Here is a 27564-nt window from a genome sequence, read left to right on the forward strand (position 1 = left end):
ACATGCGCAGTCTTCAAAAACGGTGCTTTAAATCTCTTGACAAACTAAAAGACGTAAATGACATTTGTAGCCTATGTATTCTAAATTGTAATGAATGTCAGCTTGCTTATTTTGCTCAAGATATGGATTTATTAAGTCCACATGTAAGGCAAACAAGAAACTATGCTTCTAACCACAGGTCAAGAGCTGCCGTTCAAATCACACAACTGATAACGACGGAACTTGCGACCAAAGTTGGCTAACAATGCTTTTAGGAAGTCCCTAGTTCCTTTATGGCGGGAATACCATCCTGGCATTAGAATAATTAATCATACTCTCGAGTCTCGATTAATATTGATCAAAATATTTAGTACAAGTATAGGCCAAATATCCTTAGACCATTCTGTCATTATATGTCAAGTGTAATTTTAACTATGAGAAATACAAAAGGTAGACTGAAAGTACTTATTTTAAAAGAAGTATTGTAGCACACTTCAATAAACTTTATTTTTGTAAGGGTTATAATAAAGACTGTCTAGTTTAAAATGTACATATCGCCCAGTCCTACTGTCTACTATAATCTTCTTCTTTGTGCGTGCTTTCCATTGGGATCTACTTGCATTATTGTGCTTCTCAGACTAATAGAGACAGATAAAAATGCTGATACTAATAAGAATACTGATACTGTGCATCTCTCAGCAGAAGACACGATGGACAGCAGATTCTGCTGTGTAGAGCTGCGGTTCTGGACAGAAAATAAAGGGATTTCTGGGTTACCAGACATTTTTGTGATTTATAATGATGAAATATCTATCAAGTGTGCACTATTATATTGGGTTAATTAACTGAAACTACAAACTAAAAAAAAAAGAAGAAGATTCAGTCAGATTTGCTGAATAGAATGTGTTTTACATGCCACTGCGGGTGAAACTTGCATTTGGCTCAACAGAAGGATTTTTTTTTTCAAACAAAAGATGAGTAATTCCCTCCATTATTTTGTGGCTTCATAAAAAAACATACTGTATAGCAAAGACTGAGTTCATACATTTTTAGGTGCATTTTCACTTTTATTTTCTGCTGATTTCAACTAATTAAACTCTATAATGCTGCTTCTTTAATGCTACTTATGGATGCAGCCTGAATTAATACTGAAACGCATAGAAAAGAACACATTGTTGGGTGGGAATTATTTGCTGGGAATAAAAAAACAACAACAACAACAAAAAAAAACAAGAATCAGATTAGAACGAGAAACACAGAAGAACATGAAGACCCTAAGAATGAACAACAGGGGCAAGTGCAGAAACTATGCCATGATTTCGTTTTTCAGAGAAGGGATCAATTGGGAGCCTTTTGACATTGCAAATAATCTCTAATGTGTTTGGAAATGACTTCCGTCCAAAAATAACCAGACAGACAAAGTGGTCACCATAACAACCCTGCACCATATTTAAAAACAGCTTGAAATATTTTCATGTCTGTTCTGTCAAATCATTTTAAATATGAAGACAAATTTGGGATATAAAATTCTCAATGGCGACAGAGACAAATACCAATCGACCAAAGTCTGGCATGAAACTCAAGCTGAAAAGAATATGAGACAGGTACCCAATATAAATTATTCAAAGTACGGCAGTGACTAAGCAGAAACTGAGACAGAGAGGAAGGAGTTATGCATGAAAGTCCAGGAAGGAATTATAGAGACGTGGCACTCCTGTCGGACAGCACAGCAGCCAGTAACTCTTACCAAACCATATCAAACAGTATCACCACTCATATTGTTAAGAAAGTCAAGTGTCACTTCCGCAAGTGACACTTGACTTTCTTAACAATATGAGTGGTGAAATCATGAGATTTCTGGGTCACTGCTGCCTAGGCATTTTCAATGTGTTGCAGTCCTTGATATATTTTACGTTAAATCTGAAATGTATCTACATTTTACCACTGCACTATTACCCGAAGAGATGTAAAATAAACTGTAAAATAAATTATATTTTTTATAAATGATTTTCAACACATTTATTATTTGTTATCATACCTATTCAAGTTTATATATATATATATATACATAGTATCTAGTATAGTATAATGCATTACAGCACAAAATTGGTGGTGTTCATGCTGAAATGCACTATATTTTTTTGAAGGCATAACCATAAAAAAGCATTTTAAAGTCATTATAAACTAAAACATACAACTGATTATATGTATAAAAAAAACAATGGAAGCATTGTAAACATCTTTATGTGGCTTGTTTTGCAGTCTGCTTATACAACTTTTAGTAATATTTTAACATATTATGGTTTGATGACAAATGTGCAAAATCCCATTTTTTTTTCACTTTAGTATGTCAGCCCCCCACCCATTTAATGTTATATAAGCAACTATAATCAAATCCTTGTGTCCCGGTTGTAATTGCTCTAAGTCAAAATGGTCTCTTCATGCATTTCCTGACCTTGCCTGGGTGTGGAGTCAGGCTTATTAAGTGGAGCAATTCAACACAGCTTATCTGGGTGTGTGTCTCTTCCTGATACAGAAGTGCCTTCCAGACAGGGTCATTATCCTTTATGCCAAGAAAAGCTTATTTCAGGCATTAGTTGTTATTTTTTAATTCATTACTGAGGACATCATGGAAACAATCTAATTAAACAAGATGCTAATTAAACAAGACAAGGCAAGTTATCCATTTTCCGAACTGAGGCACCGATCCAAAAGTAGTATTCTGAATAAGCATTCCAGAAATGGAACCTCAAATGACATGTCACAAAAATATGATGGTGTGATCAGGTGGTGGAAAGTTTATATTTCTTGAAAACACATTAAAGGACAACTCAAAAATAAGCGCAAAAAATGAACCTTTGTTCTAACAACACATTGGTACCTAGTCAATCATTCTCTGAGATTTGTTTTCATAATCGAATGGGAAGAGTTTTATCTCTAAAAACTGTTTAGCTTATAACGCTAGTATATAGGGCATAGAGTAATGAAAAATAAAAATCGCTAGTTAATACCACTAACAAGGCTCAAAATAGTATAATGAGGGTCCCTACATGCAAACCAAAGCATTGAGAACTTTGTAAGTGTACAGACAGTTTAATAAGAAGATATTTTATAAAGACAGTCCACTTTGTGTATACAGGCTGAAGCCATCTTGGAAAACAGTCTCGACCAGTCGAACCATGAACGCCGTGCCAAGTCTCATTTATAAAGCGTGCATAATGCACAAAACGGGGCTGGAAACGCACGTATGCCAGTTTCCATGCAAAGGTTGTGATCTATAAAAAACAAACTTGATGGGAGAATGTGCACACCTTTAAGCAGACATATAATCTATAATCTAACGGCAGATGAAGTAAAACTATAAATCTTCATGAGTCCTAATAAATACAGTGCATGTTCTCAATAACAGTTTAAATAAATGAAAGAATGATTTACTATGTTTTACTTCTGACATAAACATTTAGATTAAATATGCCATTCTCATTAATTGGAGTTAAACACTTAAACTACATGAAATCCTTACTGAGAAGTTACAAAAAAAAAAAATAATAATAATATTCAATAAATAAAAATACATATTTGTTGTGAATGCAAAGCTTTTGAACACTTTCCCTCTGTCATGCTTTAATGTTTTAACTAGAAATAATTTCTAATCATTATAATAACAGACTCTCAGAGAAAATAGTTCCATGCAAATAATGCAAAACCATGTCTATCTTTTTCCATTAAAAATATAAATTAATTTAAAATACTATTTGATGGAAAAGATTGAGAAAATCTTTCTCTGAAATGTATTTTACACTATTTGATTTATTCAATCAAAAACAAAGCAAGGATATGGGCAATATATACATTTCCTTTGCATGGAAATTTAGTATTTTTAAACAAAACGGAGGCTAGATAGCCCCTTCTTCCTCCTCATCTACAATGACCCCCCAACCCCCACCCCCAGGGCCTTCTAGTCAGTTATTGGCTGGAACAGTTTGTTATGTTTTGTGGAGCAGGTTGCCGCAGTTTGTTTTTGTTGCCATTTGTAGATCCTGGGTTGTCTGCATAGACCACGTTTTTTGTTTTTACAGTGTGTTTAGGGGACAGGCATCAAGCGGATAGTGAGGAGATGTTTGCTGTATGTGACAAAAAAATGTTTGGGTCTAAAAAACTTGTGACATCGCTTAGAGCACCTTTAACATGGTATCACGTGGATGTATAATCATACGCATATGATATGCAGATGAGGATATGCATATTTAAACTAGGCATTGTAAGCTCCATATATGGTTATTTCAGGGAGGAGACGCATGTGCGCACAATCTTAAGCTGACTGGAATTTATAAAGGGAATTCTATGCAGGTTCTGGCGTACGCACGGTTTTATAAATCTGATTTTTTTTGGCGTAAGCTATTTTTGGCTTTCGGGGGCACGTACACTTTTAGTAAGGATCCTACACACAGTTTTATAAATGAGACCCCTGAACTGTGTCTTGTAATCTCAAATGGTCTGTTGCTTTCGGAAGAAAGCACTGAGCACATAAGTAAATAATTAGAAATAATTTGAAAAAGAGACTTGTTCTTCCACAAGATACACACAAAAGAGATGGCAGATTATTCAACCGATGAAGCGTTTATGTTTGATGGACGGTCTTATCTTTTCGAGCCGGAATATACTGCCGAAGAGAGAGAGAGTTGCCGGTGGTAAATGCTGCAGCACAGCCTCATACTTCTAGAAACTGTAGTGTACCTGCTGACATTGTGAAGCTATGGACAGCGAACAGGAGTGACAGTAGCTGCGTTTCCATTACCCTTCAGCTTGCGCAAATTGAAATTGCGAAACGAAAATAAACTCAATGGAAACGCGTCAATTTCGCAAAAACTCCCGTTTATCGCAAAAAAGTTTTTACGCTCGCATGAGGAGGTTTTTCAGGGAATTCGAAAAAGGATTTTTCCGCAAAACTGCAATGGAAACTGATTTTGCACATTTACAGTCACCTGACTTAGAAGACGGAGTGTGTTTTAGGTCCGTGTCCGCAAATAATAATAATAATTATCATCATTAGCCTATTATAACATTTAGTAGGCTACATATTTTATCCAAAAAAGGAACAAAGCAATTTGTCACATCTCATTCATAGTACAGGTTGGACAATAATAATAATAGGGCTAAGATTATCACAAATAAACACTCGATTTTGACCAATACCCAAGAGTTGGTGTGGAGTTTGGAGGACGCACTGGATGGCAGACAAGCGCGGGCGTACTGTGAACACTTCCATTTTCCCATCAACAGTGGAATCAACTTAAAATACTCTATCATTTCTGGTTATACAGAAAATAATAATACATTATTCGCAACTACTTTTATTTACGTAATGTCAAAAAAATGTTGTGCTTTTGTAAAATAAAATAAAACAATCAGGCGCGCTTTATGATCTTCGTGAACTGGAGCGCGAGAACTGAACCAATAGCCTTTATAGACTAAAGCTTTAAATGTCCACTTTAAAAAGAACAAATTCGAATCGTAAACTAATACCTTCTGGTTATGTAATCCGTATGAAAGGTGCAGTTCTCTCTAAATGTGCATCCGGAGATTATGTTTTTAGCTCGTTATTTTTTTCAGACACATTTATAATAACTCACCTATACAGCACTGCAGGAAAAATATCATAAATATCCAGGTTCTAATTTGGCCTTAGAAAACCAGTAAAATCTACATTTTTCCCATATTAATTTGTGAATATTTTAAATGTTTTAAAGGGACAAAAAGTCATAAACAAATATCTGAAAATTTGTTGAGATGGATATAGCGCAGCATTGGTGTGGTCAAACTAAAATGTTGGTGTTCAACTTTGCATTTTAAAAATACAACAACCGTTCATTTTTCGTTTTGCAACGACCGTTTGGACATAATACAAGATAGAGTTCTTTATTAAATTCATTTGTAAAAAAAAGAAACAATAATTACAGGAATAGCCTCTCTAAACCTCAAAGAAATGCCATCAAGACATCGAAGCAGAAATAAGGGAGAAACACCCAGGAACTCCGTGTCTTTCCCTGCCATTAATGTTCGGATAACACACCACATTTCCTTCCATTAATAATAATAATGTCGAGTGAGGTGCATGGCTGTGAAATAGGTTATAAACCTACCAAAGTCCGTTGCCATGATTTTTGGAATGACTTCGCGAGAGGAAAAAAAAAAGACGTTTTAGCCGCATAACATCGGTTAATGGAAACACTGTCATTTAGCAATAGTTTTTTATCGACATTTGGAAAATATCGCAAAAGTTTTGCGCAAATCTGTAATGGAAATGTCTGTAATGGTCTGGCTCTAGCAGCAACCCATAGCGGAGGGACCAGATGGACAGCTATCCATTGAGTAAGTACACTAGACAAGTTAAATAATCTTTGTAATAGATTGAACTGTTTTAAAGGAACACTCCAACTTTTTGGGACTTTAGCCTATTCACCTTACCCCCCAGAGTTAGATAAGTCCATACATACCTTTTTCATCTCCGTGCGTGCTATAAGTCTGTTTGACGCACCCACCGCTAGCCTAGCTTAGCACAAAGACTGGATGTGAATGGTTGCAGCTTTCATACTAATCCAAATGAGTGGCGAAATAACGCAAACGTTTTCCTATTTACATGTTGTGATTTGTATAGTCACAGAATGTACAAATAACAAAGTCAAATGAGACACAGGCATCTTTTAACCGTATAAAACCTGGGAACTATTCTCTGAAAGGCGAAGCACTGCTACTTTGACGGAGTAATAACCACATCCCCTGAGACACGCCGTGGTGAGGAGCGGAGAGTTCGCTCAGTGTTTGGGTAATTGAGTCAGCAATTTATAAATAGTAAAAGCGTAGTTTAGAGTCATGGGTTTTCGCTCTATTGTAAATAGCTGCGACAGTAAACAGGGGAGGTAACATGTTTCACAGAATTCCAACTAAAAACGCTGACTGGATGAAGAAATGGCTAACTTACTCTGGATATTTATCCAAACACACCTAAATAGATTATCAAGGGACATTATGTTTGCTCGGTACATTTCAATGGACGACTATTTAAAAAAAAATGGAATTTGCCACACGGACCATAATGTGCTGAAGGATACGGCCATCCCATCGATAGCACAGACAGGACAAGTGGATCACCTGCGGCTGAGGTAAGTGTTCCGTTATGTTTTTAGATGACCTACTGTAACAGTGCCATTAGCCAGAGCTAATGTAACGTTAGTGACACTATTATATGATTAGGGTATGAATATGTTTTTATCTTGATGCGGCGCGAACGCGCTTGGAAAAAAAACGAGCGCGTTCACCACGTTGAACTTGCACCCTGCGCGCGGCGCGCCTAGTTGCCTAAATTTAAAAATAACCATGGAAATAACGAACTTGAGCGTGCAAAAGGGTACGATAGGCTGTGAGTTCATTTTGCAAAAACAATTTGTGCTATTACTTTCCCCTTATTCTATCCTATAGTAATGCAATTATACTGTATATTATATGCTGTTGAATACATTTGGTTCAGCTAATAAATTGCATTTAAAATATATTGATTCCTGTAATAATAATTATTTATTCATGTGATATTTATAAATCTGGGTGCGTTTTTGGTTGGAAATCAATGAAACATGGTACTGTATTACCTGGTCTCCCCTGTTTATTGTCACAGCTCATACAATAAAGCAAACACCCATGATAAACTATGCTTTTCTATATAACGTTAGTAATTGCTGACTCTTTACTCCAACACTGAGCGAACTCTCTGCTCCTCGTCACGGTGCGTCTCAGGTGATGGTTATCACTCTGCCTAAGTAGCAGTGCTTCGCCTTCAGAAAATATAGTATTTATACGGTTAAAAGATGTCTGTGTCTCATATGGCCTTGATATTTGCACACTCTGTGACTATACAAACCACAACATGTAAATAGGAAAACGTTTGCGTTATTTTGTCACTCATTTGGATTAGTATGAAAGCTGCAACCATTCACATCCAGTCTTTGTGCTAAGCTAGGCTAGTGGTGGGTGCGTCAAACAAGACTTATAGCACGCACGGAGATGAAAAAGGTATGTATGGACTTATCTAACTCTGGGGGGTAAGGTGAATAGGCTAAAGTCCCAAAAAGTCGGAGTGTTCCTTTAAGCTATATTGTCGGTATTGAATTAATTTAAATAGAAATTTTTCTTGCGTCATGCATCAGTGGATTTTTCAACTGAGTGGTTTCTCCATCAAAATAATGCCCTAGAATTTGTGCAAAAAAGGTATCTTGTCTTGCGTTAAGAATCCTCCTTAGCATGGGAAGCAATGCCTTAAAATCCTACCTAAGGTAGCACACTAGCTTTTGGAACAGATTGAGAGTCTTAATATAAACGTGGTATCCAAAAGTCCTGAGTGTGACATACTGTATGAGCAGGTATGGACAAGTACTCACTGGAACGTCTATTTTGATGAGGGCGATGTCTGCTTTCTCATCCACGTCTTTGATTTTGGCGTCATAGGTGGCACCAGTCTTTAGCTCAACCTTCACCCGATGTTTGTTGGCTACGACATGAGCGTTGGTTACAATCAGACCATCTTCAGACACCACAAAACCAGAGCCGCTGGCCACCGCCACTTCCCGCTTGGAGAACACCATTCTAAAAAAGATCACTGATATATTAAAGATATATTGATGACAAATGTCTCGGTTACATATGTAACCCTCGTTCCCTGAGTAGGGAACAAATGACGACAAATGGGGTTTCGCTTAGAAAGCCTATCAACTTCGAAATGTTACAAAACAAGTCAATGGCAAAGAAATGTCATGCGTCTTTGGAATTTGCATTGTGTATCTCCGCCTTACCTCATGGGTATAAAAAGGAGAACGCGGCAATATGCAGATATGTTTCTTCACTGAAGAGCCAAAACTGATCTCAGGCGATCCTTGCGACACAGCAAAAGGTGGCAGGAAGACGGAACGTCTCCATTCCCTACTCAGGGAACGAGGGTTACATAGGTAACCGAGATGTTCCCTTTCGTTGTCACTCCGAGTTCCGTCGGATGACGACAGATGGAGTTACCAGTCTAATCATGCCACCTTCACAGCTGTCTTCCAGTGCCCTGTGTAAATCTAAGATCCCTGTTGTGAGACTGGCACGGACGAAGGACTCCTAATTAGCACATAAATACCAAGGTACACTGTGGAGCATATCACATAGTTTAGAGGAAATATGCAATTACTGTCATCCGGGGGGTGGGTGGGAGATATATTCCAAGGAGAGGCTGAAGCCGTGAGAGCTTGTCGGCTGCACAGTTCAGGACTCCTGGAACATAAATGGCTTGAAGCAACCTCAGATGCTTCTGACTCCATAAGTGGAGGTGGCGGGTCAGTTGCGACATATGGCGGGAGCGTAGACCACCTTGTCGGTTGATGTACGCAACTGTCGCGGTATTGTCTGATCGGACTAGTACGTGCTGACCCTTGAGCAGCACATAGAAGCGGTGCAGGGTGAGACGTACTGCCAGCAACTCGAGGCAATTGACATGCCATATGCGCTGGAGTCCTTTCCAGGAGTCCGCGGCAGCATGTCCATTTCACATGGCGCCCCAGCCCGTGGTGGAGGCATCTGTGGAGAAAACAGCATGTCTGGAAACTCATTCTAAGGGCACTCCTGCTCGTGGAAAACTGAGGTTCGTTCACGGAGTGAAGGTCTGACGGCAGGCCGGAATCACTGGGACTCGGAGCATGACTTGATGCCATGCCCACCTCGGGACTCGATCGCGAAGCCACTGCTGAAGCGGTCTCATATGAAGCAATCCGAGCGGCGTGCTGAGGATGCTATTCAGTGGAACCGCCTTCTTGTCCTCGAACTGTGCAGTTCACACTACATGACTTGCTCTCAGTGAAATCATGAGTGTTCAAGTTGTTTAGCTGTTCACACTACACAACACAACGTGATTGATCCACAACAGGAGGTAACTCACTACACGAGTTAACAACGCACTACATAGAGATACAACCACGATCGGATGATAAGAGCATATCATTTGTGACTCAATGAGAGCTGTTTCAGTACTATAGTACGGTCTAAATCCTGAAAATAATCAAACAAATAATGAGTTGACAACAACACGATTCTATCTGGTCTAGAAACCATGTTTTGTAACGAAAAACCACGCAATAAAACGAACCAGAAATGACGCGAAACTGCAGAGAAGAACACAACACGCGAATATGGACGTCAGACAGAAACTAGTGCTGCACACTGTTTGCTCGACGATCTGCTCTGAGAAAAAAAATGCAAAAAAGAAAAAGTAAGATTTACCTGGTGTCCTCAACCCATGCGTTGCTATGATTGGCTGTACTCATGACATCACTGAGATTGAGTCGCGCGACTGCTCGAGATATCTAGCATGCTAGATATTTTTCTGAGCTCGGTGACCTGTCTGCGAGGTGTCTGCGAGCTGTCTTTGATGCGTTGTTGGCTCTTTCACACAATAGGATTAGCGAGCGTTAATAGTCCGCTAATCGCCCGCGATTTGCACGCGATAACACCCTGACTTGTCGGCGACTCAACGATTTGCAAATCGGGCTTAAAATCACGTAGTGTGAACTAGGCTTCAGCAGTGACTGTGTGCGCTCACTTGTAAGCTGCGCACACATGGTGACCAAGTCGATCTCCATTCCGAGAAAATAGATCCTCTGCACGGGGCAATGTTTGCTCTTTTCCCAGTTGCCCTGAAGGCCCAGACGAGCAAGGTGCCGGAGCACTAGGTCCCTGTGTTCAAAAACCTGGTCTCGAGAGTGAGCTACTGTAGGATCAGCCAGTCTTCGAGATAATTCAGGATGCGAACCCCGTGTAGCCCCGTGTAGAGGTCCTCCTTTTTATACCCAAGAGGTAAGGCGAAGATATGCTATGCAAATTTCACAGACCCATGGCATTTCTTTGCCATTGGCTCATTTGTAAGAGTCGAAGTTGATAGGCTTTCTAAGCGAAATCCCATTCGTCGTCAACCAACAGAACCCTCTTACTTTCCACTGAGCAACAGTAAAGAATTACCGTCACTCATCATCTTTAATTTAACTATATTTTCAAGATAGACCTGAGAGCAAGGAAGAATGTCCTCTGACAAATGATTTAAAACATAATGGTTGTTCTCCAGATTTTTCACCGCACTGCATGATTTCAACAGTCTAAAATTGAGGTTGGGTGTATTCTACATTCCACAAATTGAGTCTTATGCAATGATGAAGATATCCTGATGTTTGAGAGAGAGATCCAATCAATTAATGTCTACAATGAGGTGGAAAAATAAAGTCAGATAGTTGTTATTACAATAATACATAGAATAATAATGTTATTCTGTATATTGAGGATAAAACAATGCGGGACATCCCATAACTGTCACGGTGCAGGTGCAGGCAGAAAGACAGGCTGAGTCAAAAAGGCTTCAATACAAAAGGTTTACTAATTATAAAGTTCTGATACAGGCAGGAAGACTGGGTAACACCACGTAACAATAAACATCGACCGACAAGGACAGACTGAATGGGAAGGAACTAAATACACACAGGAATCAAACTAAACGAGGTGAAAACAGGTGAAACAGATGAATACAGGACGCTGAACGGGAGGCTGATGAGGGAGTGAGTTCAGGTGTGGAGACAAGAGGATCCTGGGAAGTGTAGTGCTGGAGACGCAGACAGGATGGTGCAGACGAAGACTGTGACAGAACTCCCCCCTCCCGTTATGCGGCGTGAGGCGTGACCTCACGCCGCATAACAGAGGAAGGAGGGGGGACGAACTGGGGGCTGGGCGGGGCGTGGCCAGGGCGGAGCATGCTGAGGGCGTGGCCAGGGCGGAGCAGGCTGAGGGCGTGGCCAGGGTGGAGCAGGCTGAGGGCGAGACCAGGGCGGAGCAGGCTGAGGGCGTGGCCAGGGCGGAGCAGGCTGAGGGCGTCCCCAGGGCGGAGCAGGCTGAGGGTGAGACCAGGAAGGAGCAGGCTGAGGGCGAGACCAGGGCGGAGCAGGCTGAGGGCAAGACCAGGGCGGAGCATGATGAGGGCGAGACCAGGGCGGAGCATGATGAGGGCGAGACCAGGGCGGAGCAGCTGGAGGGAGGACCCCTGGTGGAGCCGATGGTAGTGGGGCTGGCAACACCAGGGGGCCGACTGACAGGGGCGGAGCGGATGGGAGAGGAGACCAGGGTGTAGCTGAGGGACCGACGATGATGGGTGCTGAGGAGGGACCGAGGGAGCAAGGGGACACCGCAGGCTCTGGTGACCGAAGTGCTGACAGGGGCACAGAGGGACACGGTGAGGTCAGAGTGCGTGAGGGCTGACGGGTGACTGGAGGGAGTGAGGAGTCCAACTGAACCGGGGGGGTGACATGACGGGGCGGAGCCAAGGGAAGGAAGTCCAAAGGTGAAGGGAGGATGACGAGGGAGTGCAGGGAGTTCGGAGGGACGAGGGAGCCTGGCCGAGCTGGTGGACTGTGGGACCATGGAGGAGCTGAGGGAGGTAGCAGCCACGGGGGATCCGATGGGACCGGGTGCCGAAGAAGTGTCCAGATAGAGGAGGTGTGAAGCGAAGGCCGGGGATCCAACGACCCAGCTGGGTCAGGGGAGCTGGCAGACGGAGGGGCTGACGGATACATGACGGGAGGAGGTGGGAGAGGGAGGCTGGGTGGGATCCTGGTCTCGGGCTCTGGCTCTGGTTGGACGGTCTCGGGCTCTGGCTCTGGCTGGACGGTCTCGGGCACTGGCTCTGGCTGGACGGTCTCTGGCACTGGCTCTGGCTGGACGGTCTCGGGCTCTGGCTCTGGCTGGACGGTCTCGGGCTCTGGCTGGACGGTCTCGGGCTCTGGCTCTGGCTGGACGGTCTCGGGCACTGGCTCTGGCTGGACGGTCTCGGGCTCTGGCTGGACGGTCTCAGGCTCTGGCTCTGGCTGGACGGTCTCGGGCTCTGGCTCTGGCTGGACGGTCTCGGGCTCTGGCTCTGGCTGGACGGTCTCGGGCTCTGGCTGGACGGTCTCGGGCTCTGTGGACGGTCTCGGGCTCTGGCTCTGGCTGGACGGTCTCGGGCTCTGGCTGGACGGTCTCGGGCTCTGGCTCTGGCTGGACGGTCTCGGGCTCTGGCTCTGGCCGGACGGTCTCGGGCTCTGGCTCTGGCTGGACGGTCTCGGGCTCTGGCTGGACGGTCTCGGGCTCTGGCTGGACGGTCTCGGGCTGGACGGTCCCTGGCGTTGGAGTGGGGCTGGTGCCGTCGTCCACGGTGAAAGAAGATCCACATGACACCAGCACCCACTCCACATAGGCCGCGAAGTTCCCTCGAGGCCCCTCTCCGGGCAGGCGTGCCTGGGTTTCAGCGTTTAGGCCTGCCCGGAAGAACACACAGAGGCTGGTATCATCATAGTGAACGTGAGGTATCAAGTCCAAATACCTCTGTGTGTGGGCCTCGAGGGATTGATCCTCCTGCTCCAGGAGGAGAAGTTGCACTGCTGCAAAATCCATTATTTGGCGGTCGGTCGATCTGTCACGGTGCAGGTGCAGGCAGAAAGACAGGCTGAGTCAAAAAGGCTTCAATACAAAAGGTTTACTAATTATAAAGTTCTGATACAGGCAGGAAGACTGGGTAACACCACGTAACAATAAACATCGACCGACAAGGACAGACTGAATGGGAAGGAACTAAATACACACAGGAATCAAACTAAACGAGGTGAAAACAGGTGAAACAGATGAATACAGGACGCTGAACGGGAGGCTGATGAGGGAGTGAGTTCAGGTGTGGAGACAAGAGGATCCTGGGAAGTGTAGTGCTGGAGACGCAGACAGGATGGTGCAGACGAAGACTGTGACAATAACCATATAATTATTATGAGACGTCAACTCGCACACTATATGATTTAGCCATGAGTAACATATTCCTGGAACAACATTGTTGTCAATCAATCTTAGATCAACCTACTACAAAAATAAGAGATTAATAACTGGTTGATAAGAATGTTGTTTTGGGACCAATATGGATATAATCACACTTGGAAGAAGTCTTCTGATATTGATGATAGAGGGCTATAAAAGGACAAAAATAAAGAGGAAGTACAGTATCTATTTTTTCCCAGTGTTGACTCATAAAGGCAGAGAAAAATTAAGAAGATCCACAAAATTGAAATTTCAGCTTTAAAAATAAAGGTTCCATGAACCATTTACCCCCAAATAACCTTTCAAAGTTATAAAAAGAAACATTTTTCTTAGGATGAAGAATAATCTTTTAATAATCTAAAGAATCTTTTTCCACAATTCATTTTCCATGGATAAATAAATTATCTTTATGGAGTCATAGATGCCAATAAAGAACCATTTTAAGGTTGTTCTGTTAAAGGGCATGTTAAAACTCTGGTACTTGGTGTAGTCTGGTTAGTGTGGTTCATTTGACTAAGTATGAACACTGCCATCCAAACCCTCATGGGCTTCCAAATGAACTCTGGTGTGGTTTGACAGAAATGTAAATGCAAGACAGACCAAAGACATATAATCAAAGCAAAAACAAGATGCAACCCTAAAAAAGCAGCAGAACTTTGTTTGTGTGCAATGGAGGTTAGTTTAATTTGTATCTTTAGGTTCAGTGTTAAAAATGACAGTGTGAAGGCTAAGAGAACCAGGATTAAATGTATCATTTTATTTTTTGGCCTGGGCTAAAAAGACCAAGAGAATGGAACTACAAGTGTGAACACACCCAAAAATAGTCCTGATAAATATGTCTTCTTGGAGACATGAGATCCTTGATTGATGGAGTGTGTGATTCAAGATACATACTTGCGGAACAGCTCAATGTGAACCACAGCTGGAGCGATCTTCTCCACCACATCAGCGATGAAGTTATATCTGTGCCGGAGACTGTCTGGATTGTCCTCTTGGCCTAGAGAACACATGGCAAAAAAACAGTCAGATTATATGGTACAGCAAATAGGCTGTATTTAATTCAATCCAATTATTTTTCAACAACATTGAAGATAGTTCTTATTCTAATCATTAGTTATTCCAGGACTTGATTGTGGATTGCGCCAGTGGTGTCTGGAAGTTGAAACCAACGGTCCTCGGTGCATGGATCTCAATCCGTTCCTGGGGCAAGGCCCAGTGTAAGTTAGGGGAAGAAGGCCTCCCCTCGTTCCAATTGCCGTCACATTCCAGGGACTGTAGGGCATTGGGTCCCCCTCTGTCCGTTCGCCGCATATTTAAGTGTGGTTTAAGCACAAGTTGCACCACCAGTTTCTCCAGGATGACACTGTAGAACAGGGGTGCCCAATCCTGCTCCTGGCGATCGACTGTCCTGCACAGTTCATCTCCAACCCTAATCAAACACACCTGAATGTGATCCTAAAGACCTTAATTGGCTACATCAGGTATGTTTGATTAGGGTTTGAGATGAACTGTGCAGGACAGTCGATCGCCAGGAGCAGGATTGGGCACCCCGGCTGTAGAATGTCAGCCTACTAAAACCACACGCTTACATTTGTGGCCAATTTGTATGGGTGTAACAATTCCCTCGTCATGATTCGATACATATACACAATACTGAACTCACAATACGATATTATTGTGCGATATTCCAAGATATATGGTAAAAGATTAACAAAATATTATCAAAATGTTAAATTTGGTATTACAAATTGAAATCAATGGAAATTAATTTGAATTGAATAGGCTTGGTGCTGGTAACCCAATGCAGAGGACAATGGTGACACCAAAATAAAAATATTTTATTTTAAATTTTTACTTTTCGTTTCAGCAACAGCTGAACGCTAAAAAGTTGATTTTAGTAATTCAAGTAGAAAGGTATTCATGAAATATACAGTTATACGTTGTAAAACATACAGGCATCCCATCATACAAGAAACGCCATTACAGTATTTTTACAGTGCATTTCTGGCAACCAAAGTTGCTATCTTTTCACCTTAAATTTAACGAGATATGTTTTACTATGTACCGAAATAATCGATTTGAACTAAAATTATTTCATTATATGAGAGGAAAGAGAGATTAGTGTGCTGCGGAAAACATAGCTAAAAAAACTAGCACAGGAGACGACAGTCTCTTAGAGTTTTAGGTTCATTATACAAAAATATTTGACCACAGACAGAATTCTATGATTTCTCAGATAGGAACTACAGAGAGCTACAGTATATAGGAGATAGGAAACACCAGCAGGCCTAATGCTGCTTATAAAAAAGCTAAATGAATAAGATGATTGTGATTTCATAGGAAAGGTCAACTTGTCAAGGCAATGATGCATCCTTAAATTCATAGGAAGTTAGAAAGTGTTTATAAAACTTGGGTCTGAGTCAAACCCTTTTATAACTTTGCACATGTAACACTATTTTTCACCTTGTATAACCCTCCTTTCACAACATCTGCAGGCACGCACATCTGCACTGCCCCCTTGCCCATGTTAGGTAGTGTGATATTGGTTCCTTCCCTGAGGGTCTGTGTACAGCTCTATTTGAATTCCCCTGTGATAAATTTCTCCTTGACCCAAAACAAAAATAGTTTATGACCTTTTTTCTTTTCTTTATGGGAGATGCTTGACTATTTGGGTTATAAAAGCGAGTAAAACTATAATGCAACACAGATGGCTAAAACGACATTGCACGCTTGCCAAACCAAACACCGCCTTCAACATTAGTGTGGAATTAAAAAATCATTTATCTGCTGTCTTTCTGCTATTATGAATTATATCAGTCTTACTTTATGTCTTTTCTTAATGACACTTGGCAACCTCTGAGAAAACCCAAGTCTTCTAAGTTGAAAATTGGTTGTAAATAGGAATTATACTTTACTGTTGTAGAAACACGCTGCTATATATAAAAAAAAAAAAAAACGTGTTGGCTTATATAACTGATTGCCATTCCCTCCAGCACATCCCATCATGACTCTGGAATCTTGATAATGGAATTGTTTTTCCTTCCTTATAATATGGCTCCACATCTGAAGAGGGGTTAGCGTGAATAAAGTGAGAGAACATTTCATTTGTTATATCATAGCTGGCACAAAATGTAACACATTTATGCAACCCAAATACGAGTCATGTTTTATGTGAAAAGTACAAATAATGATTCTATATGCTTCAGGGACACTGGGAAAGGTCAGGAAATGGCTACATGACATCTGCTCTTTGCAAGTGATACTTTAACAAACTGAAAATAAAATCTTGCAGGTTTCATAACATTTCATTACATTTCACTGTGAAGATCTAAACATATCTAGATATACAGGAAATAGCAATGGAAGAAGATTTTGATATATCTAAATATGTTTAGTGAAAGGTAATACTTCCGAAATCTCACACACGCAAGCACTTCCGACGCATTTGCAGACCGAAGCGCCCGTGCAGGCAGATCAGTTGGATGTGGCTGTGGTTACACGAGGTAAAAACGATAAAAATACTGTTCGTTTTCTCACACAAACCGCTCGTTTCGTGTCTTAGGCCATCAATGTGTACTTACATTTACGAGCCATTAAATCATGTTTAATTTTGACTTCTCTGTGCATGCTCTTCGAGGTGGACATAAACCTGCATTATATGACTGAAAGACAAGAACAGTTTGGCCGAAAAATATCAAAATTGAAAATACTGTGGAAACAAAGACACCTATATCTTGGATGCTCTTGAGGTAACCTAAAACATATCAAAAATTAATTTCAAAGTGAACTATCCCTTTAAAATGTACTTTTAAACATTTCACATTATTACAGTGCACTTTTTAAGTGTGTTGAGGATAGTCATAAAAATGAAGAATTGTATGATAAATACATGTATGTCTTATCTGTGATTTGATAATATGGTTTATGTCTGTTATTTCTGTTTTGGCAAGTAATTGTACTCTTTCTATGTGCAACAGATACCGTTTCTTCACAATAAACCTATGTGTCATTTTATGTTAAATTATGTGTCTAAACGCACATTTATCTTTGATGATAAATCATTTATCTCAGATGGCTGAGGAGGTTTCAAATGTTAACTTTATATCATTCACTGCATATATGCTTTTCACTCACTGACCTCGCGAAATATTAAATGATATGGTTACACTTTATTTTGATTGTCCACTTTAGACATTCTACTAACTATAAGTAACTTTTCAATGTCAACTAACTCTCATTAGAGTATTAGTAGTAGAATGAAGTTACTTATAGTCAGAATGTCTGTTGGGGGACCAACACAATAAAGTATTAGCAAATATTAAGCAGACTCTACTAATACTCTAATGACAGTCAGTTGACATGTAGCAGCAAAGTTACGTATAGTTAGTAGAATGTCTAAAGTGGACTATTGAAATGAAGTGTTACCAATTAGATTATCTAAATGAGATCAGTGTTCCATGTTTCAAATCCACAGGTCCATTCCAACATTGCAAATAATGTATTATCTAGAATACAGAGTTTCCCTTTTTAAATATGACTTCTAATTGTCATTTATTCTCGAAACTCGTAATTATAATATTACTCGACACGAAGGGCACATAATACAAAACCCTTGTGAAATGTAATGCAATTAATTGTTTTGAATGTGTATTTCAAATCTTAAAGCTATATATTTTTTAAATGTACTTGCAGATTAAAAAAAAACATGGGAACTTAAAGAGAGTACACTTGGGTTAATGGGTTTTACGAGTCAATCATTTTTTTTGCAAATACTGTACTATGAAAATGAAAGAATAGAGCAATAAACAGAATCCTGCCAGTGTGGAGATTCAAAATTCAGAAATTCCTGGTGGCCAGTTCTTTTTATGAATGGGGAAACTGTCGTAGATGCACTATGCAAACAAACAGATGTCAATAGCCTCATGTACACTCAATTGTGTCATCATCGCTGCCTGTGCCAACTATAAAGGATTGCACATAGACTTAGAGACAGTTGTGATGTAATGTCGTTTGTGTGCTATTAGTAGATCGCATCCTATTGGCTTAAACAGAGAGATGATTCCTTACCAACAGTAGCATGCGTGCAGCCGCATGTTATTTCATCTTTCAACAGCACAATGTTAAAGATGATGATAATAAGTAAAATATTTCTTGAAGCTTATATGTTATTGGTGTAGTGGATGCCATGCAAATGGGCCAACCAGGAGGAGCTAGGAGCCCCAAATCACCACTTTAAATTAATTGTTCTTTTTTTTATTTAATATATTGTATACAAAAATTGTACCACTAATAATTTAAATCTCTTAAATTATAGAAAGTGATTATGATTCAACTATCATTGTTCAAATTGAACTATGAATTTGCTATGAGGCAAAGAAGAACATAATGAATGAAAAGAGGCACTTTGCCAAAAAGCAAAAATGGGATATGTTACTATTTGTTCTCTCAGCCATGTAAAGAATATGACGTTTGTCTATAAAGGGTACATAAGACTGCTTCAAATTGCAGCTCTGCAGCTTTAAGTTATGTTAGTGCTTAGGAGCAAATGTATAGCCTACACTGAAAATATGAATGTTTTGCAAGATATGGAATTTTTGCAAGACAATTCATTATATTGTTTAATGAGACTCTTTTTAATGTAATATAAAGCAGCCTGTTGTTTTATAAAAGCAATTAATCTAATTTCTCTAAAATAATCTGTAAATCATGTTATTTTCTTATTAAAAACCTCAAGTCAAAATGATTTTTAAAATATATATTATACATGAGTTTTTATTCTAAAGAATAAGAAACTTAGACTTGATATTTACTGTACATTTTAAGTCAAAGTCAAATACTAATTGCTAATTCAGTGTAAGTCTATGCATATTTTTTCACCAATTTTATCATCCACACTGCTAAAACCATTCATTGTATTAGAAAGGTTAACACAGTCTCATCCCAAAAAGTCATATAACTGACGTCTTGGGACGACTTTTGACCATACGTCAATATCCGCCTTTTTAGGGCCCCCTTAAACGTCGGTAGACATAACCTCATCTACCGACGTTTAAGGGGGCCCTAAAAAGGCGAATATTGACGTATGGTCAAAAGACGTCCCAAAACGTTAGTTATATGTCGTCTTGGGATGAGACCGGGTTGGAAAGGTACACCTCTCTCCATTAAGTGGTTTGAGGTATCATTAATGTCTGTATGAATGAGTTTAAAAGTTACTTATTGTTCAGATCACTAACCAAAAACATTAGCAATAGTAATAATGCCTGACTTAGCTTGTCTTATACTAACTTGGAAGCATTGGATTTACTGTAAAGTGATTAAACGTCTAGGTTAAATGATCCCGAGGGTACATCATTTCTAAAGCATATCAGCCCCTTTTCACATCATTGGTATTTTGCTTGATCCCAGAACCGCACGGAAGGCATAAGATTTTCCTTGCAGTTCTTATACTCTGCATGCCACCATCTGAGATTTCCTTGTGGAATGCATTTCCTCCTCTGTTGCAAACTCAGCACTTGGGGCAAACCAAAGAGAGTGTTGTGGCTTAATGCAGCATAACACCCTTACTTCTACTTCAGCTTATGTTTGAGACAGACACTCTTTTTGCAGTAAAAACTCAATGTAGTCAGTGAAAAACACACCACTGATCATCTCGCCCATTAAATCACCCATTAACTCAAAATTTGATGTCTGTCAGCAATTAAAGCCAAATGCACTTTTTTTCAGTTCTGGGAATTTCAAAAACATGATATCACACATCATGTCGTTCATGGATCATTTGGGCGTACAACAATGTAAGTGTTTGGGCAAGACCCCTAGTCCTCTCATCACAGGGGCGTTGACATCATTTAAGGGTGTTTCTTCATCTATGGGCACTTTTATGTGCCAGGAGTTGGTTATATAAATTGTTCTCAATGCCATTGAGAGAATAACATTTAATCATGTATTCAATAAAAAAAGTATCTGTAGTCTGATTACAAGTATCATAAAACAAAATTTCAAGTACTTAGTATTTGGAATCTGATTACGTAATCCAGGTTACATGTAACTAGTAACAACTCAGCACTGATAACCCGTAAATTCATGTCTTCTGAAAATGTTCAAAAACAGCTCAAAGACAAATGTGACCTAGATCTGGACCCTCAGAGAACAGGTGTCTATAATGTCCAGCCTCAAGAACTCCAGATGTAGATTACATCATGTGATGGGAGATGTCTTGCTGTACAAGCTTTTGACTGAGTAGAAACAGAGTTTTGGCTATAGATCTTAGATGAAGTGTTGAGCAGAACTCGGGCGCACAAAGACTCTTGACGTCTAATGCTATTTTTGGCCAGTCAAACGGTGACCGGAACAAAGGTGAGGTGATAACTTAAAGAGCCAAAGGGAAGACGCAGAAAGCCGGGTTACATGGATTTGAGCTGACTGCTCCAGGCTTGATTTGGAAATCATTATGTCCAAAAAGGTCTGGTATACCTAATTAATCACATTGGAAGAGGCTTGTTCAGTGTGTTCGGCAGGACAAAACAGGTTTAGTATACATTACAGATCCATTACAAAGCCTAGAGCTGTCTGTTGCCTAACTTTGACCACAAAAGGGTCCAGGTGTGCTGTCAGAGATCAAATTTTCCATATTCCCGCTTGATTTCAAACTATCTGGGTCTTTTTTTAAACTCTCACCAAATCTTATCCATCAGAGCTTTCTGTACGGTAGCATAATGTTACTGAATACCTTTTGATTGTTTCTTAACACTGTAAATGCTTTAGAAATTTCTGATGTATGGATAACAATTAGGGGGAAATGTTTGGTGGAGTTATGATGGGCCAGATCCCTTTGAAGCACTGGATTTGGAGACCACACTGTCTGTTCTTAAACACTAACTTTTTTGGAATTTACTTTTCCTTCTGCAATTCCAGGAGAAATTGGATGAACTACAACTAACTCCTCTTTCAGGGAAGGGTCCAGAACTCTTCCTTGTGTGGTTATCTGCTATGTGGATGTGTTTTTGCACTCTATTTCAGTATGTTTCCAGTGCCAAGAATAAATCCCGGGTAATGGGGCTTCCAACGAACTGGTGAGATCTAATAAGCTTCTGTGTTTACCGTCTTGAGAAGGAGCCATTTTAAATCATGCAATACCAGATCCTGAGAATCTGCCAGAACTTTACATTTTTTTTCATTAGGAGAAAATCAAGTTCAAAAAATTATTTCCTAATTATTTAGAAGACAAAATGTCAAGTCACATGTTTAAAATATTAGCATTTTATAAGTAAGGGTATGTTAGGATAACACGATATAAGCATTAGGGCACTTCAGACACTTTTAAAGAATGGATTTAATTTAATATTCTGTCTGAATTGCTCTTGTGTTTTGACTATTAAATTCAATTCACTTCACATTTATTTGTACAGCACTTTTCACAATACACCTCATTTCAAAGCAGCTTTACAGAAAATGCTGTGTCCATATTACAATTTAGAGTGTTCTGTTATCAGAGGTAACTGTCTAAATGATGTATTTCAGAAATGTACAAAATTTGTATTAATTTGAACAATGTAATAATATAATGCAGAAACAATGGGCTCTTTGAACTAATGAAGACTTGTTCGTTAACAGATGATTATCAAATTGGTTTCACTTTATTTGGATAGTCCCTTTAACACATTCAGTTGACCATAAGTGAAGTTGCACCAACACCACTACTAACTAGGCTATCACTAGAGTGTTAGTAGAGTATAGGTAGACTAGTTGCATGTTAAGTTGTTAAGTATAAGTTGACGTGTAGTTGCAAAGTCACTTATAGTGTGTAGAAAGTCTTTTGGAGGATCAATACAACAAAGAGTTGGCAGACATTAAGCAGACAGTCTACTGATAATGAGAGATGACATGTAGTTACAAAGTGACTTATAGTCAACAGAATTAACCGAATATTCAAAAGGGACCATCAAAATAAAGTGTTACCATGAAATTGAATTTTTTGGTGCACTATAGCTTTGACTTTCTGCAGACTAAATCCCTGCCTGCATCATTAAACCAATGCAATGCGATTTATGTTTTATGTTTTGTCTATGTTTTCACATAATAACACCCAAAAATGTCGCTAGTTATGGAAATGCCGTCAAAACTCTCTCCAATAGTAAGGCTTCTAAAACTCCATCTAGGCAGTTTTGAACGCCAGTCTTACCTTTTCCGCACGTTCCTCTCTGGATGAAGATGGTGGGCGGCTGCTGGAGTTTCTGCGCCCGGTTACTGACTCTCTTGAGTTCGCAGATGTTCCTGTAAGACACCCCATCACTCCCGCATACGGGATCAGGACTCTTACACACGCACACGCCGGTCTTTCCTCTCCTCCTCACTGTAGTCGTTGTTCCGACTCCATCGGACACCGCGCACTCCAAACCCTCTCCACACTCCGGGTCACCCAGTTTCCCTGTCCCGCCGCAGAGCTCATTCTCGCCGGCCGCGCACACTGGGCAGCAGTCGCACTGGTCCAGGATGTCTCCGGCCAGACAGTCGGTTGGTATGGGCGGACACAGACTCTTATCGCAGCGCTCCGGACAGCCGATCACATACCGCTTAGAGATACGCGCATCGCAAAGTAACGGCACCAGAATAACAGACACGCATAGAACCACCACCAGACGCATTTTAATGTTAATATTAGGCTAAGTAAAATCTCAAGTGACTAAGTTATGGAATACGTCACAGGACGAATACAAATATAATGCTCGTAAACTTGACAGGTTTTGTTGTGCTGTCGAATGTCCGCTATCTTGGCTTAAATGAGAGACTTTATAAACCTTGAGGTGTATAAACAGCAATGCCGATTGGTTGGGTGTGTATGACGTCAACGAGGTGGGTGCGACGAGCTGCAATGGTAAACAAAGAGGCCACGCCTCAAGCATGTGTCTAAATATTGTGGTAACAAATCCCATGCACAGCTGTTGAGAGATACAATGTCAAAGAAACTTAAAGGAACAGTTCATTTCAAAATGAAAATTATGTCATCATTTCCTCACCCTCAAGTTGTTTCAAACCTGTAAGAATTTATTTCTTCTGCTGAAAATAATGGAAGATATTTTGAAGACTGTCGGTAACCAAACAGTTGATGGACCCTATTTAGTTGATGGGTCCATCAACTGTCTGGTTACCGGCATTCTTAAAAAAAACCTTGCCTAATAATACATTTTTAACATTTTTTTTTCTTGCACAGTATGTATTTATCATTGCAAATACATTGCTGCCTTTATACAGTATGTTAGGAGGTCCTTTGCAAAGAGATCATGATTTTTGAGTCCTCGTGATCAAAAGTGTTTGGAATCCATTGAGCTGTATAATGAAGGATTTTAGCTGAAAGGTTGAGCTTTATTCTCAGAGTACTTTTCATGAAAGTTAGTGCAAGTTGCAGGATACTCATCACTTCACACAGATCTGGTAAATACAACTGTAAGATATGATAGTCATTCTAGGCTAAACATTGATCCAAACTCATGCACTTTTAGCATTGTGGTCAGATGCATGATTTTTTTAGATGAGTTTGTCACAGAGTTGCAGGTCCAAGCTGTCCTGCAACCTAGAAGCGATTTGCTCCAGCATTACAAGAGTGGATATCCTTGCTTTGCTTACTGATCCTAGGAAACATGTTATATTTGTGTCTTAATATTCTGAAATTTGAAGCCATGACTTCCTCATGGGGCCAAAATACGAAATGAATAGAAATCAAATGTGTCTGGTTAGAGGAATTTTCTATGGCAATTCTAATTTTCTCCGTAACTTTCTTGATCGAGGTCAACTCAATTTGCAATTGTGTCTACACAAAAGAGAGAAGAAATGTGTTCTCGCTGCTCTTTTTTCACAACGCCAGAAAAAAAAACTTTTTTTTTTCAACATGTTTTTGATAAAACTCGGCAGGTTATTTTTAATATGGAAATATTAAATGATAGAAACAATTACATGACAATATTAAACATGAAACTAAAACCACCAGAAGTTAGTTGCAAGTCACTGTCTTAATGATTGAGTCATTGAATCATTCTTTCAAATGATTCATTCAAAACAGCTGATTCATTCAGGAACTGAGCAAATGTGTGGCGATGTTCAGCTGTATTGCCCTTGAATGCCACTAGAGGGCACTCCTGATTACGCACACACAGAGGGGTGTACTGATTACGCACCTGTTTCCAGTAATCACTCTTACACCTGCTTCTAGTTCCACACCCATTCTCACGATCACTGTTTGCTAATGGTGGGTTCTACTATTCATCCGTCTCGGAGATATGAATCGGACGACAGACGTTGCCTAGCAACACGCCCCCTTTCCTCGGATTTCTCCTCTCGGACGTCGGACCGTTAGGACACTGAGCTAGAATTCCGTTTCGGAATTCAAGATGGCTGCGCCCTGTGACTTGTAAGAATGAATTGTTTTCATTGTTTTTGAACCGCTGTGGTATTTTAAATGACGATCATAATCACTCGTATTACTGCGTCTGTGTCCCTTCTAGGTATGGGAATCGGTTGTTGTGAGTGCAATTACTAACCTTGCTAGCGTTGCTAACAGAAGATTAACATGAAAAACATTAAATAAAGTGAACATTTTCAAGTTCAAATGGCTGTGTTTTGATAAGGTGTAGTCATAATATTTTTTTTTTTAATGTAAGTGCCTGGTACTCGGGCAGTGCTACCATTATAACAGCTTTCCGGGTGGCGTCCATTTTTTTCTCCGACTCGGACACGTAAAACATAATAGAACGCTTGAAGTGTGGACGTGACGTCAAATCCGAGGTCCGAGTCGGTTCGTTAGCTATAATGGGCTCTATGCACGGCGTTATTTCCGGTGAAGGATTAAGGATGCTCGATAACTTCCGCCGATCGTAGAGTCCAATGCAATACCGAGAATTTATATTGAATTTTATACTCCATGGTTATACTAATGAAACGTTAGTCACAAAAACAGAGAAAACAGACACCCCTCGTTGTGTTTATGCTTCTTTTTAAAATTATATTAAATAAACATAACTATATATAAAATTACATCTAAACGTATGTACATTTCGTTTCAAAGACGGGAGGACAGTAAATATTGAAGACTCTGCCATAATCCCGTTTTCTCCGGTTTTCCTCCGCTTTAATCTACACAACCGGAAATGGACGAGCATCCTTACGTCAAATGCGGAACTTATGCGTGCATATAGCCCATAGAATGCACCATTAGTCTTGTCTTACTATTGTGGACATCACCAAGCGTTTCCGAGTCTAGTCTAGTCTAGTCCTGTCCTGTCCTTTCCTGTCTGTGTGTCTGACCATCGCCTGTTTCCTGGATTCCGTTTCGTCTGCCGCCTGCCTCTGTCTGCCCGCCTGGTTATCGGACTCTGAGGCCCTGTTTACACGAGAATGCTTGCGGGTGAAAATGTAAAAATATTTCAACGGATGTGCCTTTCGTTTACACGGCGGCGGCGTTTTTGGGACTTAAAAACGCAAAAAAGTGAAACCACCCTCCAGAGTGGAAATCTTAAAAACGCTCCACCGTCGCGTTCCCGTGTAAACGGTAAAAACGCAAAAGTCTGCTTAACAGTGCTGGTTGTACGCAGGCGTGCGGACTTGGTGTTGTTGTGTGCTCCACATTGCCACCTAGCCACTTGGAGTGCATAATACATTGAATTTCACACACTTTTGCGTCACCATATGCACACAGATTTCCCACCCAAAACGCTTGTCTAAACGCAGAATAAAGTGATAACGCAACGCCGCTTTTGCGTTTTCTCTTCAGAATCGTTTCCATGTAAACATAGCCTGAGTATTGCCTTGTGCCTTTTGCTGTGTCTGCTGACTTTGTCTGTGACCATAGGCTGATTACCCTGTAAATAAATTCACGCTGGCCCTCATTTATAAATCTTGCGTGGAAACGGGTGTATATTTTGGTGTAAGATTATACTTACACTCCTCTCACCGCCTGATTTATGAAGATGTGCGTACCTTTGAAATCCAGGTGTACGCAATGCCTGCCCTTGATAAATCCCGCGGCCGAAAACGATCGTCATTAGAATAACACGCCCCTAAATATTCAAGTCTCCGCTCCCCCCACGCCCTTATTTTACGCCATGGACACACGGAAGACGGCAAAGAAGAGAAACTTCTCCGACGTGGAGACGAAATGACCTATCACAATGCATTATTTTACAGCACGTCTTTTGAAATTAGCATTCAATTTCGAATCACGTCACATGTATAATAGTGATGATGATGATGTGATGTGAAGTACCATTCATTCACATTAATAATTGCATGACAGTAATAGTATTCTTCTTATTATTATGATTTGCATTAATGATGCTTATTGTTATTTAGAAGAAGGATGTCGTCATTATTATTTCTATTATTATCATCATTTAAAAGAAGAAGAATGTATTTTTTATTATTTTGTCAGTCTGAATTATTTTTTGGTCATTGAAAGCCTTTCATTAGGCTACCGAACCCAGTCCGTGCGCACCTGCCGGGGATAATCCTGAAACGTCAGGGTAAAGTGGGCTCGCAACTGAAGGAATATATGCTTACAAATCAAATGCTTTGGTAAAGTCACACAAATTAAACATTGAAGTCCACGTTACACAAAAATAAATACTGAAGTTTATAATTTCTATGTTGTTTTTTTGTTTGTTTGTTTGTTTTACAGTGGGTCATAATATATCATAT

At 40.2% G+C, this 27564-nt stretch overlaps 1 protein-coding gene across 1 annotated transcript in view; it reads right to left on the reverse strand.

Annotated features, from left to right (window-relative positions):
- htra1b (HtrA serine peptidase 1b) overlaps window positions 1-23666 on the reverse strand; it is a 55454-nt gene extending 31788 nt beyond the window's left edge. Inside the window, exons 1-3 of the mRNA XM_039691279.2 lie at window positions 23060-23666; window positions 14776-14878; window positions 8412-8616 (exon numbers count right to left, since the gene is read on the reverse strand). Coding sequence (XP_039547213.1) covers window positions 8412-8616; window positions 14776-14878; window positions 23060-23522 — 771 coding nt within the window. The 5' untranslated portion in view covers window positions 23523-23666. The remainder of the gene's footprint in view (window positions 1-8411; window positions 8617-14775; window positions 14879-23059) is intronic.
- Window positions 23667-27564: the final 3898 nt, after the last annotated feature.

This window comes from Pimephales promelas, chromosome 17 (genome assembly GCF_988280905.1).
Source record: "Pimephales promelas chromosome 17, fPimPro1.hap1.1, whole genome shotgun sequence".
Taxonomy (NCBI): Eukaryota; Metazoa; Chordata; class Actinopteri; order Cypriniformes; family Leuciscidae; genus Pimephales; species Pimephales promelas.